This window comes from Miscanthus floridulus, chromosome 18, assembly GCF_019320115.1.
Source record: "Miscanthus floridulus cultivar M001 chromosome 18, ASM1932011v1, whole genome shotgun sequence".
NCBI lineage: Eukaryota > Viridiplantae > Streptophyta > Magnoliopsida > Poales > Poaceae > Miscanthus > Miscanthus floridulus.
In genome coordinates this window covers 34070314-34086998 of record NC_089597.1, presented here as the reverse complement: position 1 = coordinate 34086998, position 16685 = coordinate 34070314, and the positions used below count along the sequence as shown (strand labels likewise).

Here is a 16685-nt window from a genome sequence, read left to right as displayed (position 1 = left end):
GAATGATGTTTTATTCTATTTCTGCCAAACGGTGATATAGAATAGAACATAAAGATTTTAAAGTTTAATGAGCATTATTGTTGAATATTTTTTCAGACAAAAGACCTCCATGCTTTCATTCTTGAAGGCAGTAAAAGAAATGAGCTGGGTACTTGTGACTCAGATGATGAAATGCCTAAGAGCAAGTTATGTATGAAAGAATCCCATTGCTTAAGGGACTGTGTTCTCTTTATAGAATGGCTTGGAAAGAAAAGAATTAAAGGATATTGATCAAAGAAAGAAGATAGAGCAATAAGAGTTTGTTTAAGAAATGTAATCAGTAACATGCATGTTTAATTTGACCTACGTCGGATTAAACATGTGTGTTAAAGAATATTCGGATTTATTTCTGAATTTGATGATTGAACACGAGCCAATCCTGACAGTTATGTCCGTTCAAGGGAATTATCTCGCATGGCGGGAAAAGTTTGTGATAGTACCCACATGGTGGGAAAAGTTTGAAAAAATACCCGTATGGCGGGGTAAAGTTGGAATAGTACTTATGTTAACCAATCCTACATGGCAGGAGAGTTTTGGCATAGTACTTATCCCGCATGGCGGGAGAAGGATGTGATGACTCATGTGCTCTAAGTGTATCCCGCACATGGAGAGAAGTTTAGGGTAGCTCTTATGTTATCTTAGTATTGACCGTACACTCTGATTGTGTCAGGGTTATTAAGTACTCAATGAGTTTAAGAACAAAAGAAAGTTGCATGTGAACCAAAAGATAAGAATGATATGCAAGCGTGACTTGCAGAAGTATTGATAATAATAGAATATGTTGAGTTTTGAAGTGTAATGAGGAAAATGTACTCCCATATGAATTTTGTTTGCATGATGTAATCATGTGGATGAAGTAATCAAAGTTTCCTCATTCACAAGAGTTTTGAATGTTTCGAAATTGTGGTAGAAAAGTTCATACCACATTTCGAGGGGGAGAAATGTAAGATTAATTAAGAAAGACAATTAAGAAAGATAATTTCCCATACTTCAGATAATGCAATGCATACTATGCATTGAAGGTAAAAGTGATCTATAAAAGATGAATGTGATCGTTGAGGGAGTAAGACGGTTATAATAACGATACCCCTAAAGTAAAGAAATAGCTAAATTCCTGGACCTTTTACAGTTCCAATAGGAAGATAGCATAGTTGGCTAGTATTCATACTGGACGAGTTCAGAGTTATCAAGGCAGTGCTGCGTCATATGAGTTTTTAGCAGATTAAACCCAAAATAAGAAATTTGAAGATACACCATCCTTACAGAAGATAGAGTAATCTGGGGGAGCATGGTATGTAGATACCTAAGGCTTGAATAGAAGTGGGATTACATATCCACTACAGTGTTTTAGAGCAACAAATTGCTTAATGCATGTTGATGTTGTATGACATATACAACAGCTGATGTTAGCTCTTAAAGAAGATGAATAAGTAAATAAGGATCTTGTGATACAGGAGGCTATAGAACAATTACCTTTTGGCGATGAAGAGTAACAATAACCCCATATGAAAGAAGTGCCACGAGGCCCCAGAAGGTCTCAAAGAATAAGAAAATCAGATATTTCTGATGACTAAGGAGTCAATGTTAAGAAAGAAATTCAAATGGAGGGTAATTCCACCTCAATTGAAAAAGCCATGAGTGGCGTCTAAATGGCAAGAAGCAAAGGAAGATGAAATGAAATCGATAAATACCAACGATGTTTGGGACTAAGAAGAAATTCCCAATGGAGCCAAAACAGTAGGCTGTAATGGGTTTGCAAGACAAATGTGACTCCAAAGGGAATATGGAAAGCAATAAAGCGCCACTTGTGGCGAAATGATTTACACAAAGAGAAGGAATAGATTATAATGAGCATGCAAGGATTCTTTTAGAATCATAATTGTGTTAGTGGCACATTACGATTTACAGTACCATCAGAAGGATGTAAAGACACATTCCTCAATGGGGATTTGTATAGAAAAGTTTACATGGCTTAACTCAAAAGGTTTTGTCGTAGAAGGAAAAGAACATAAGGGATGTTGCCTAAAGAAATCTATTTATGGATTAAAGCAAGCTTCAAGACATTGGTACTTGAAGTTTGACATTACAATAAGAAAGTTTGGGTTTAAAGAGAAAGTAGAGGACAATTGTATTTATGCAAAGTTTAAACATGGAAAAATTATTTTCCTAATCCTGCATGTGGGTAGCACCTTACTCGCTAGTAGTGGTGTCAATCTACTGTTGGAGAAGAAACAGTTCTTCTCCTCAAGTTTCAATGAGAATGATATTGGTAAAGCGTCATTCGTTCCAGAAATTAGAACTTACCAAGACAAAAGAAAAAGGAGTATTAGAACTATCTCAAGTGTATACATAGAGAAGATTCTAAAGAAATAAAGTATATATATATGAGTAAACATGCGCCTGTTCCTATAGTAAAGGAAAATAGTTTTGGGAACTTTCAGTGTTCCAAGAACCAATGTGAGATCGAAAGGACGTCCTATATGCTTCAGCTGTTGGAAGCTTAATGAGTGCTTATAAGTAAGAACTTACCCTGACATAGTTCATGTATCCAGGATGTTTGGGCAGAAGTTCAGTCCAGATATAGATCACTGGAATGGAGTTGAGAATGTTTTGCAATTGTGCAAAGATTTATAGGCCTCATGGTGAGTAAGAAAGAATAAGTACTCTCAAATAGTTGTGGGTACAAATGTTAAATTTTGGCGAGATATTTAGTGAAACCCACATAGTAGCTAACACTCGCAGTTGGAGTTTTATTGTGGAAAAGCTCCAAAGAAACAGTTGTGGTGTCATCAAAGATGCATACCCACAGTATAGCTTGTTATGAGGCTTAAGGACAGGCGAAATGGTTAAAAGAACTTACACCTGGAATTGATAATGGTATTCAACAGCAATAACCATTTAAGTAGTTCGCTCCTATAACAACGGGTCAAGTGTGCTGCCAAACACATTGACATTAAAGTTATACGTTGTGAAGAAGAGTCCGGAATCATACTAAAAGTATTGAACATATAAGTAACAAGCAAGTGCTTACGGATCCGTGTACAAAAGGCTTACCACCCAGTGTGTTCAGAGAACACACAGTCGACATGGGTTTAAGGGAAAGCCTATGATTTTCGGACAATAAAGGGCCCAAAGTTAAAGAATCTGTTTCAGAACATGAACGTGTATTGTAGCTGTTAAATCTATCGGCGATTGACCGTGACGATGAAGCATGCTCTATGCACCAATCTGTGATGAAACAAATAAAAGTGAAAGGGATTAAAGTCAAAGTTTAAAGTTAAAGTATGAGTTGAGATCAAGGGGGAGAATGTTGGTTTGATCTCCCAACCACAATGGCTCAACGGCCACTTAGGCCTTGACCTCGCGTCCTAATCGGGGGCGCCCAGTCCATCTATGGCTGGCAGGCCCCCGTCACACTGCGCATTAAATAGAGGTAGAGGCTAGCGGCTCTCAGCACGAGGTTGGCCTGAGCCGTACGCCCCACCGGAAAACCCTACTCCCATCTAACAGAGGGGCGCGGCCAGTGACAGGAAGCACCACCGCCGTCATGGCACTGCGCGACCACGGTCTTCACCCCGGTCTCCACTGCGGTGCCCTTCTTCTCCGACCGCCGCTGCCTAGCGCAGAGCTTTACCTACACCGGCGCCATGGCGATTACTTCCTTCTCTGCCAAGCCCGAAGGTATGAGTCACCTTCTCTCTGTCTCCCTCTGAATCTCTAAGTCACTGATTATCCCAAATACAAATAAACACCCACGTGATCCACTCCTAGATGATCCAATAGTAATAACAGTTCTCCATCGGAGGCCGTATCCATGTCCAGTGCGCGTCTCCCGGCCTCGCGAAGCGCAGCTGGTAATCTGGCCAATACACGAGCACGACGACGCAGTCGCCGTCCGCGAGATGATCGCCCGGACGTAGAGGTAGTCGATGAGCTCACGCGCGTCCAGCGTGGTGGCCGCGTTGGCGGGAATCGGGATCGTACACCCACAGCGACGAGTCGTACTGGTATTCAAGTACCATTTGCTCCTGTGTATATGTGTATATTCAAGTAATGCTCTTGGCCGGCTACACGCCTGCCTACACGTCTGTGTTAAGCTTTGCGTTCTGTGTGTCACTGTGACTGTATGTGAATACTGAGTATTGGTGTTTTTTCTTTCAAGAAAGGGGAAAATGTCTACTCCTGGTACATCTTTGGCTGCTGGATCTCAAGCTGCAGCTGCTGGTGCATCTTCGGCTGCTGGATCTCAAGTGCAAGCTGCCGACGACGTGGGCGAGCTCCTCTCAAGCCGCAACATAATTCATGTGGCCCTAAAATTGATTTTTTTAGATGTCATTTATTAGATACTCTTGGAGATGACCTTCTTTTTTTCTCTCTAAATCTTTTTAGTAGTTGCTAAACTACAAGTTTTTATGAGAAAAATGTAGGAAACTGTTGGAGATGCTCTTAGAGACTGATTTTATGTCTGTTACCTATTTTGGATTTACGTGCACATACGAGTCTTCTTGGAGACAGTCTCAGAGCGCGATTTCATCGAGTCATTGACCAGAACGTCAACCAATCGGTAGAGGTCTCCTCTGCTCTGCATCTCCAACGGAAGGTTCTCCCTGCAAATGTTCTCCCTTGATCAAACCACAAACACAGGAGCAACCAAAATCGAGTGTGTGAATCTTAAATTCTTAATTCTAATATCGCGTGCCTTGTAGATTGTATCGTGGAGAGGTCGATCTCGCCGATGACGGTCGCTTCCTCATGCCCAGCTGCCGCTAGCACTTCGCCAAACTGAATAGATTGCAAAAATAAATTAGCCACTGATCCTGTCGAACCGAAACTATCAATTGGGAGAAGATGCAAAACTGCAAATGGTTGTTGTGTCTCACTGGTCCGATGAGGCTCGAATGGCCCCAGATCATGTAGTCCGAGTTCGCGTTAGGGTCTCGCGCCGGCGAGCAGGTTGCTACAAACAACTGGAACCAAGAAAAATTCAGCATCGCTGCCTTCACTTTACGTACAGTTTTGGCACCATGACAGAAGAGGGTATTTAGTCTGTACCTGATTATCAACGGCCCTGATGGAGTGACAGAGTAGAGGGGAAAAATTGTGAGATAACTGCTAGTACATGAAGAGATGGATTTTTCTCATCCCAACTTGAACAAAAAGTTTACTACTATTTCTGATGGCATCGTGATCGTGGTGACACAGAGCAGAACTGAAAACTGATGAAGAGAAAAAGGCTGGAAAAGCTGTGACACTGTAGCGAACCTGGATTTCTGCATGAGGTCCCACAGAAGCTCCCCGGTGCTCATGTTGAATGCAGAAGGATAGCATATCAGGTGTGCACCTGGTTTGGCAAGTCGACCTGTTAAGCCGTTCATGGAAAATTGGAGAGGATCTAGCACTGCATGGAAGCAATGTAGCACAGCACATCCTACAAAAAATGGTGAAGCATACCTTTTGATCTGTACAGCATTGCAAGCTCTGGAAACCGGATATCATGGCATATTCCTATGCCAATCCGTCCAACATCTGTAACGCATGTGACAGAAAGCTATCACAAAAACAGAAGCAGATTCCTAGCAGAATGCGTTATCACAAAAACAGAAGCAGATTCCTATGCCAATCCGTCCAACATAAGTGTGTGCGCTGTAAATGTACTTCTGCAGCTTTACAAAATCTCAGAGAACTCTGCTGGTGCATAACAGTTACAGTAACATGTAGGAGACCATTTTCAGACATGAAACTATCACAGGTGCATAGTAAAATGTCGCCACAAATATGCTAGTATGTACAAGAAAGATACATCATGGTAATATACCTCTGAACTGAAGTTACCAGTTTACCACGTACCTGTGTCGACTATAGTAGTTTCTTGCCCGCCTGTGAATGTATCAGATTCCTTGAGCTTGATGTCTCCTGGGATGTCAATCTCAAACAAATGCAGCTGAAATTGCCCATTTTTTTAGCAATCACTATGCAGGTCGATCCAATTACCAGCTGAAAATTACACATTAATATCTGGATCCAGACAACAGCCTCTCCAGCTACTGTACTTACTTTCCTATGCTTGGCCAATATCTGTCCATCTGGTCCGATAACACAGCAGGTGTTGAACACCTTCCCAGACGCCTTCTCAGGGATGGATCCACCTACAATGGTGATCTTTCTGGCAGCGGCGAGCTCCGACAACATCGAGATGGACGGCGACTCTCCGCCGTCTATGTCTTCGGCGTAACATGGCAGTGTCTCCATTGCATACGGGCAGCTCCATATTTCCTGAAGCAAAAGCAGAGGAACGCTGCCAATGAAGCAATGCTTATAACTTCTGCTGCCAGCTGCTTTCAGCTGATCAGGCCTTAATCTGTACTAGCACTTTCAGTATGCTCAGTAGTTAGCGATTTGTGGTTTGAGGCAGTAAACACGTCAGTAACTGGCAAGAGGGAGCGGACGACTTGCCGGCAGGACGACGAGCTTGGCGCCGGCGTCCGCGGCGGCCTCGACGCGGGCGCGCGCGCGGGCGATGTTTCCGTCCTTGTCCGGTGTGACGGCGAGCTGGCACAACGCGACCTTGTGCTGGACACACATGCGAACAGACCATGAACGGATATCCCAACAAAAAGTTTGATCGACCGAACTGAAACAGGTAAGACTAGATTTCCGGCGAGCATGAACATGTTATACGCACGAATTAGGATTTCAGACTTGTCTAAGAAAAAAAGAATCAGGATTTCAGATTTGAGAGCCGAGATCTGTGTGTTTTGTATACCTTCTGCATATTGGCTTTGATTTGAGAGGACGGAGCCGCGGCGGCGGCGAGATCGAGGAGGAAGCCGGGCTCAGATCGATACTTCGACTGAAAGGCAGGCCGATCAGGATCTGTGAATTCTGGAGGGATGGAAGGAAGCCTGCTGGGCTGTTGACTTCTGCGAGTTCTGGTACTTGCGTGCTGTCCAGTAAAATAGAGTCTTTTTATCTCTGAGCCATCGTAAAGATAAAAAATTCAAAAAAAAAGTTCGACGGTCCTCACACTTCAGCAACATTTGTCTGGTTTGCTGGCTGAGAAGTGACGGTTAAAAGTACCGTCGGTTGATTGTTGCGTGGGAAAAATATTATTCATTAGCTGAAAAAATACTAAAGGGAAAGGGTGATTGTTCTGAATTTTTGTTTCTCTTACGCCACTTCCATCTATTTCCCTTTAAACGGTGTTAATCTTGTGGCGGAAATAACCGTTACAGCATCAAGTGAGCCATTTTTCTTCCGCTTCCTATGCTGGCACTCCAAGTTAGCTGCATTCTAATTTTCTTCCATTTCCTCTGGTGCCACTTCGTCTGAGCTGCTCTAACTCAAACTTTACTGCTATATATATTGTGTCTGTGACTTTTATTCCTGTCGAATAAGCTTCTCAAAGATAAATAAAAAAAGGTTATCTAGTGATGAAGCTAAGGTAGTAATTATTTTATTTTTAAAATACCGAAGTAAGTGGAATAAAGTCACATAATCACATGTTTGACATGTACTCCATCCATTCCAAATTATAAGATATTTTGGTTTTTCTAAATAAATTGTTTTTACTAGTATCTAGATATAGTGTATATCTAAGTACATAACAAATGTTATGCATCTAGAAATACCAAAATGTTTTATAATTTGAAATGGAGGGAGTATCAATTAAAAAAAAATCATTCGAACTATAACGTGGAAGGAGAAATTTTATGCTTTGCAACATTAATCAGCAAGAAAAATAACAAAACCAAGTAATGATAATTCCTCGTTGCCTTCATCTTGATTTGTTTGCAAAAATATCTAAAGCAAATAATTTTTTTTGAGCAAATGCAATTTTTTTTCTTTCCCTATCCTGTTTTGGGCCAAATCTGGCCTGAGCCGGCCTCCGTCCTTTCCCCACCGGCCCAGCGAGGCCCAGTCAGGCTCCTCCCTCTCTCCCGACGCCTTCTTTTTCGAGCGCTCACGCGCCGAGCATCACCGCTGCCCGCTCTCTTTCCACCCGTGAGGCCGTGACCGCGCCAGTCCGATCCACCTCGCAGAGTGACGCATGGCCCAACATGTGCCGTGCGCTCGTACCCTGCCCCTCTCTCCCCTCAGGCCTTCTTCAATGGAAAAAATCGATGCATACTGTATCCATCGTGCCTCCATACATGTCATAGATAGTTGCCACGTGTTCAGTTTGACCGATCCAACAGCGCGCACCTGCTTGCCTCTCATGCGCTCGGCTCGGGCCTCCCGGCTCTCGTTCGTGGTTTGCGGGCTGCATGTGTGGGATGCATGTCGGTAGATTCATGCCGTACATCGAAGGTGTGTGTGCACGGATGTTGTGTACATTGAGCATGCACCAAATTATTTTCCTCTCCAACGCATCAGGTTGGAGTGCTCTCCCAACTAAACACACCCTAAGCATCGAACACGCGTTGCAGGAGGCCAGAGACGCCTGCAAAGGCTGCGGTGGTTCCGTCTGACAAAAAGATGGAGACTCCTACTCAAACACGCGTTGCAGAGAAGAGCAGCTCCAATATGCGTCGGTTTGCTCGGGGACCACGTGCATGGAGCATTAAATATTTTCTAAAAAATTTCAAAAAAAAATTCCTAAAAAAATGTACAGTAGTCATCACATCGAATCTTACGATACATGCATGGAGCATTAAATATAGACAAAAAAACTAATTGCACAGTTTGGTTGGAAATTACGAGACGAATATTTTGAGCCTAATTAGTCTATGATTGAACATTAATTGCTAAATAAAAACGAAAGTGCTACGATAGCCAAATTCTCAAAATTCGCGAGCTAAACACACACACAATTAAAAATGTGAAGTAGGCTATGGAGTATGGACCCTACAAGGTTTGCATCTGTTGCTGCTTGCGTTGTAGAAATGACTGCTTTGGTTGTTGCTTAGTCTATATGGCACACAAATTTTGTCTGAGACTAATACTCTTATCAGAGCATCTCCAGAAGTACCTAATATTTTATTCCTCAAAATATAGAATTTTATAATTTTTAAAAAAATATTAGAAGGAATAAAGAAGGTCATCTTTAAAAGTTTCTAATAATCTACTCCTAAAATATAGAAGATAATTTTACATCAGAAATCACATATTATTTCTAAATTATCCTAATCACTTTTATATATTCTTTCTCTCTTGTATATTTGCATCAGGAACTATTTCCTACTCTTTATTCTTTTCACGCTCTTCCACCTTTAGATTGCCCGACAAACATGCGCGGGGACAGAAGATACGTGCGACTCGAAAGCATGTAACTTTATGCGGAACATGGTGACTTTTTCTAAGTTCTAAGGCCCCGTTTGTAACGTAGGAAAAACGGAGGAAAAGTGAAGGATTGAGTTCCGGAGGAAAGGATTGTCTGCGCGCGTTTGGAACGAAGGAAGCGGCACGAACCTTTCCAGAGGAACGGCAACGAAGCTTGTACTTTTGGAGGAAAGAAAAAATGAGGTCAGATCAAGGGAAAATTTCCTACGGTGCTTGCGCTCACGCTTAGCGCACTAAAACCAATCTTTGCCCCTGCAATTTTTCTCTTTCGCAGCACTGCAAGCAACCACCTTGGAACGAATCGGCATCACCTGCGTCGCTCGGAACAAATGTGCAGGACGTGCGACGGCTGTGGCTAAGCAGTCGGAGGCGGTGCACGCAGCTAGTAGCGTGCAGGGCGGCGCGCGGGCGGAGGACGTCGCTGTGTTGCAGCGCGGCGCGCGGAGGCTGGAGCATCGGCCGTCCAACCAAGCGACCAGAAAGGCAGAAAGAATGGCGATTGGAAGATGAACAGCGGCACGGCAGCTAGACGCACGGATAAGGCTTGAGCAAATTAATAATCAAGTCCCTGTGTTCTTCTTATTTTATATTTTCCATCAGGCACAACTTAATTAAACTGGATCCACATGGTTGCCGTAATTGATTTGTAAAATCCTGTGTTATAATTCCTACGATCCAAACACCCCTATCTATGTCTTTCCTGTGTTGTCCCACAACACCTACACCCCATTCCTGTGTTTTTTTTCCTTTCCTCTATTTTGCATTCCTTTGTTACAATAAAAGATTAGGAGGATGAATTAAAAGTTATTGGAGAGAAGTTTTTTCTTATCTTACTAAAAATCAAGGATTATGAAATAATTTAGGAAACTCGAAGATGCTCTTAGCTTGCGCTGGGGCTGCCCTCAGTCCTCTTGCAAAGGCGTAGCCGCGGCATGAACACATGCATGCCGACGGTTTGCATTGGGTTCCCATGGCAAGGCTCTATAAAATCCTCCCCAAATCGTGTCTCCGCGTGCGCATGAATTCCAAGAACACAGAACACCTCTCCTCCTCTCTCTTTCGGCCAGAAACAGCCGCTCACCGTGGCTCGCCGGCATCCGGCATTTCGCCAAACGTTCTACTAAGAATAGCCTAACACACGGATACTATGCTAGTTGCATTAAATATTGTCATTGAGATTTATTGATTTAATAAGAAATAGGAGTAATGGGCTAAGCACAACAAAAATTTAACAGTTAGCCTGATATTCTTTATATGAATAGAGATTTTGGTAAAAAAAAATCTCCAACTTTTTCAATTACATCTCCAAGTATTGTCATTATATATTTTGGATTTCTCGCTAGCTAAATAAAATATCAAAATGACTCAACGGAGTCTGCACAACATATAAAAAAAAGGGATAATTGTCTGTTGGACATCCAAAGTGATGGTCCTTTGCTGGCGGACACCCACTTTGAAGCATTTTACCAGAAGACACTCTGTTTCGGTGAAATTAGGCCATAGGACACCGCAGACCAGTTGCAGCTGGTTGAGGAGAGAGAACAGCGGTGAAATAACATTCTTGCTCCTGTCGCTTTCTTCTTCCTCTCTTCCTTTCTCTTTTTTCTGTTTCCTGTCCTGCAGTTCAAGCAAACAGCAGTTGCGGAGGAACGACTGATCTCCTACCAAGCAAACCAAAGGACGTCGTCGCGTCGAAGCTGTGAGTGACATGCCAAGACTGCAGAGAGGAAGCGACACGACCCAATGAGAGATCCGTGTCGGATCCCGCCCCGCTCCAAAAGCCCCGAACGGCGCTGGCCGGCCTACTAGCCATCCATCATGCCCCTACGCGCACACACCGCGCATCCTAAAACGAAACATGGGCTGCCGGAACCGGACAGGGCGAAGGGAGACGCCGACAAGATGTCTCACGTGGGGACGCGATGCGTCTCCTACGCTGCGCCACACACCCACCCCACCTTTGCCACCACCCCTGCGGCAGCACGGGCATGAAACCGACGCCGACACCGATGCCGAAGTCGTCCGTGCGCGGCGGCGTCTCGGAGCCGGCGCGCGTGTCGAGCCACGGGGGTGGGGTGGCGACGGCGGCGTTAGGCACAATGGCACCAGCACCGGCACCGACGACGGGAACAAGGCCTGCCGTGCGACGGCCGCGGCCTGGTGGTGGTGGTGGTGGTGGAAGTGTGGCTGCTGCAGTGTCGGCGGCCTAGGCGGGGGCGGGCAGCGCGAGCGGCGGCGTCGGGGGGAAAAAGACGGGCGCACGACGAGCCCGGTGGCGCCAACGCGGCGGCGCCCAAGACTGTGCGGCGGTGGAAGCTGCGGTGGCACCCGCAAGCCGCGCACTTGAGCGAGTCCGACGAGGAGGCCATGTACTCGCCACAGTCGTCGAAGGCCTGCCCGCCCATGGCCGCCGTGTGGTTGCACATGCACTCCTTTTACTTGCCGCCCCCCGCGTCGCCCCCGCCGGTGGCACCATCATAGGGCACCAGGCTCAGGTGATCCATCATGTCCTCCGTCATCGCAACCCAAACGAGCGGTCCGGTGGTGGTGGGGCTGGCCGTGGTGGCCCCTCGCGCGTGTGCCCACCCGCAAGCGTGTGAAGGTGTCTGTCTTCCTCCCCGTACCCTGCCCCGCCCTGTGCCTCCTCCCTCCACCTGGCTCCCTCCCTCGCAGTCAGCAGTCGGCAAGCAGTGGGGCGCCAGGGTATGGATTTTATCCGCGCCGCGCGTGGGCGTGGCGTCACGGGGCTCGGCGCGATGGGGCCGGCTTGGGACAGGAAACAAAAAAAAGAGAGAAAGGGAGAGAGGATGAAGAAAGCGGCAGGGGCAAGAATGTCATTTCACCGCTGTTCTCTCTCCTCAACCGGCTGCAACTGGTCCGCGGTGTCTTGCGGCCTAATTTCACTGAACCAGAGTGTCTTCTAGCAAAATGCTCCAAAATAGATGTCCGCCAGCAAATGACATTCACTTTAGATGTTCAACAGACAATTATCCCTATAAAAAACTATTAGAAGATGAAAAGATACATAGAATAACTTTTATTAAATAGCTCTCTATATAAGAATTTACATAGTAAGTTTTAAAAAATGTTGGAGCCGCACGAGAAGACGCTAGTCACTGTGCCATCTTTATCCTCCCGCAGATTTGTTTGTTAAGCCGAAGTGCCAAAGCAACCTCCATGAGACCAGAACACTGGCGATCCGCAGCGATAGGGAAATGGTCTCAGCTGTGAGACTTGCCACTGCGGCGGACCCAGATTGCCTGGGCAAAATCGTGTGCCGACGACGCTTTGGCGTCGTTGCATCTGTGTGCGAGAAGACGACGACATGACATGAGTGTGGCTTCTTGTTCCGGAGTCAAATCGATCGCGTGGTGTCGGGATGCCAGTGGAGGCGGCAAACACAGGCCTGCTGTTGGGCTAAATCGTGTGACAGTGGGGTGCTTGCGGCCATTAGCAGCGGAGAGCAATCATAACACGTTTTAGCTAGATTTATTATTTTTATTATATATCTAAACATAGTGTATATTTAAGTATATAACAAAAACTATGTTTCTAAATAAAAAGGTCAAAACATATAATAATTTGAATTGGAGGATATATATGTGAAAGGAATATGTCAGGGACCTGAGCTGTATTGCCAAAATTTCAATGTGGCATGCTACGTATTGACGTGAAAGCCTTGCAAGTTTAGGGCGGACCGCCGATGAATTTTACTCTCGTAACAATCCAGTTATACAATGCAAATATCGACTCTCCAACGTTAACAAATAGTGCGAATCTTTCATGATAAATCCATTGAAAATTCTGCATTATTAATTGAAAAAAGTGGGTAGATGGAGATGGATACCTTGGGTCCATCAATTTTCATCCCTACGTCCCCATTCAAAATTTCTGAGACTTTTAAAACTACTCGTTTCGGTGTATGTCGGATCATGCAGATATGAAGTGAACTTATGAAGTGCGTGCCACGTCATTCCATTTACTTGCACATCACTGGTGCCGAATGTGACATTGTACTAGAAACATTTGGTGCCAAACTTGCCTTCAAGTGTGGGGGGCAATGACATTCCATTTGCTTACACATTTCCAGTTGCTTTCCCACTGGCCAGATTGTCATCGGTTGCCATATACACTAGCCCTTGCTTCATCGCTTTTAAACTCTGATGATGAACCGAGTAGCTGTTGTGATACGTACAGATTTTGGCCGTCGAAGTTGCATCAATCATGCCGTTAAAAGGGCCAGCATTTGGCGGCTGGTGCACACGCACACCCTATACAAAGTTGATTAGCTGTCTGCACTTGGTGCTGCGGGGGGCGCCTGACGGAGACTACCCTGATGGGTGACTAGCAGTGCTTTTGACCATGAAAACAAGCATCGAGGTAGCAAAATGCGATCGATAGATGATAGCCGAAGTGCTAAAGTTTTTTTATTTGAGAATTACGGGTTTAAAAGTTATGAAAACGTTGATGACGAAGGATCCGTCTAGGCAACACCGAATGTTTTGCATAGACAAAAAAACCTTTTTTCACAGCTCGATCATGTTTCATATGATGGCATTAGCGTTCTTTTTCCCTTTTGCACATAGTCTAACTTCGTCTTTCCCAGCGCCTACCAGCCGCCATTATACCATTGTCCAGTCTTTGGCTCCTACTACTAGATTTGGAACCTCAACCAGCTAGCTTCGCGTATTGGGTTGGAATGGATGCACAAACCAATTGTACCCAAAAGGCTGCTAAAATGAAGAATGGTGATATGACTCTTATACTTCAATACACTCAGCGTCATTACTCATTAGTCATCCCGACCGGCAATGTTCCGTCCACCGATTACCTCTATGGTCAATCTACATTCGTCCTCTAAGATTCCCTTTGTGGTCGATGCATGAAAACTCCTCACTCTAACCCAGTTTAGCCTCACCAGAGAACCCTTCTTGTAACTCTAGCCCCATTAATCCATTATAGAAGCTGAATTGTGCTGAATGTGCACTTGATTCATCTTAGGAGCTGAAAGATATACATGAGGTACATGTAGGACATCATCCCATCATTAGCTGAAGCATTGTCAACGGTGATGGTAAACACCTTGTCCAACCCCCAATTCACCAAGCATTTCCCTCCGTCTTTTCCTTTGTTGGTGTTTTTATCCATGAATATAGAGAAAACAGCTATCAATGCAACTTAGCTGGATCGATGAGTTGCCTGGCGATGTTGTCGGCAGTGGCGCGAGCAACTCGGGCCGAGCCCAATGGTGCTGGTGGCGGCAGCGTGACCGAGTGGTCAAGCTTGGTGATGTCAGCTGCAGCATGACAGATAAGTTGAGCCCGGAAACACTGTCGGTGGTGGCATAGCCGAGGGGTCAAGCCTGGGGACGGTGTCGATGGCGGTGTGGCCAAGGGGTTGAGCTTGGTGACGTTGTCGTTGGCGGTGTGATCGAGTGGTGAAGCACGACGATGTTGTTGATGGCAGCAGACCGAGGGGGTTAAGCTCGGTGATGTTATCATCAACGGCGTGACCGAATGGCCAGCCCGGTGACGTTGTTGGTAGTGGCGTGACCGAGTGGTCGATCCCATTGACATTGTTAGCGACACCGTGACCGAGTGGTCGAGCTGGTTACGTTATTGGTAGCAGTGTGATCAAGTGTTTGAGCTTGGTAACATTGTTGGCAGCGGTGTGATTGAATTGTCGAGCCCAGTGACATTGTTAGCGACGACATGACTAACTCGGGTTAAGGCCAACGATGTTGTTTATGCCTTGGCGGTGATTAGAGGGGGAGATGAATGTGAGCCAATTCAAAATTCTCCAATGATAAACTGGCCTATGTCCCAACAATCCCCAAAGCGCTCAAAAGCCGAAACTGAATTCATGCGGGCCAACTGGTGATTGGATGAATTCACAAAGACCTAAAGAAGACCACAACACGGAAGCTATGGAGGTATGGTCCCCGGTACCCATAAGACAAGACATGGGCTGCACCACTAAAGGTGGGTCAGCCCACAAGATCAAGGCGTGCACCGCAAGACTACGTGAAGATGTGATTTATTATATAACACCAAATATGATATTTTCCTTATAACCCTACCCCTCCAAAGTATATAAGGAGATGCAGGGGTCCCCTAGATGGGATATATCAAATCTGATACACAATCAATATGAAAGCATCTAGGCCCCTTGTTGTGTTTCGGTGATTAATGACAATACAAGATTACTATGACTAACGTGTGTTTTGCAGAGGCAATTAAGTTAGGTCATGGTAATGGAGATCAATTGGACAATCAAGGTGGTCATGTCCCTACGATGGAAATCATTTCGGTTTTCAAAGGATGGACGATAAGGTTAAGGATGACTAGTTCTAAGTGTTGATTGGAGTTGGAGAGACACTTAGAGTAGTTTAGGACTTTATTTTTCTTTTGGCCGTACTATTAAGGGGGGTATGGGCGAGTAGCTTGACCTAGGTGGGTCTAGTGAGTTAGGTGTGGTGCACACTTGTTAAAACTAGCTCTAGGTAGCTCCACAACAGCCCTATGATCCTATGGAGCAAACTTTATTCACATATGATCGAGAGTTGGAAGTGAATGGAGGGTCAAATGCTGACCGGACGCTAGCTCCAGTGCGACCGGACGCTGGCCGCAGGGCTCGGTCAGTTCATTTGATCAAGGAAATTGTGTTCGGTGCGATCGGACGCTGGAGAGGTCAAATGACCGGACGCTGATGTCCAGCGTCTGGTCGACTCCAGTAAGATTCCAGAGAAGGGAATCTGCGACCGGATGCGTCCGGTCGAGTACAGTAAGGTTCCAGTGAGGATTTAATGCGACCGGACGCATACGGTCAGTGGTGATCGGACGCTGCCAGCGTCCGGTCAACACTTTATCACTGGAATGCAGGTTGAACTGACCGGAGCGTCCGGTCACCCCGTAGAAACTCATAACGATTCGTTTTTCAGGCTGCCTTATAAATAGAAGCTCCACTCGTGTGTGGAGTTACTTTTGCTCATTCCAACAGTTGAGAAACACGTTTGTGAGTGCCAAGAAGAGCAAGGTCCTAGTGAGGTGATTGAGATTCGTGAATCCAAGAGAGTAGCCTCATTAGTGAATCAAGAGTAGCAAAGTGTGCATCCACCGTTCTCATTAGGCTTTGCGTGGTCAAGTGAGAGTTCATGCTTATTATTCTTGGTGATCGCCATCACCTAGATGGCTTGGTGGTGATTGGGAGCTTGGTGATCACCCAGCGAAGCTTGTGGGTGACCTAACTCAAGTTGTGAGCGGTTTTGGGTGATTCGCCGTGACGGAGTGTCGAAGAATCAACCCGTAGAGAGCACTTGATCCTTGCGCGGATCAAGAGGGAGCTACACCTTTGCGTGGGTGCTCCAA

General features: G+C 45.4%; 1 protein-coding gene and 1 pseudogene across 1 annotated transcript; both read right to left on the bottom strand.

Moving 5' to 3' along the window:
• Window positions 1-4041: 4041 nt before the first annotated feature.
• On the bottom strand, window positions 4042-6634 carry LOC136521243 (omega-amidase, chloroplastic-like; annotated as a pseudogene).
• Window positions 6635-10683: 4049 nt separating this feature from the next.
• On the bottom strand, window positions 10684-11723 carry LOC136523637 (zinc-finger homeodomain protein 8-like). The gene is made up of 3 exons (XM_066517256.1): window positions 11573-11723; window positions 11277-11475; window positions 10684-10693 (listed from the first exon to the last, which is right to left on the bottom strand). The coding sequence occupies exons 1-3, from the start codon at window positions 11721-11723 to the stop codon at window positions 10684-10686; spliced, it is 360 nt and encodes a 119-aa protein (XP_066373353.1).
• Window positions 11724-16685: the final 4962 nt, after the last annotated feature.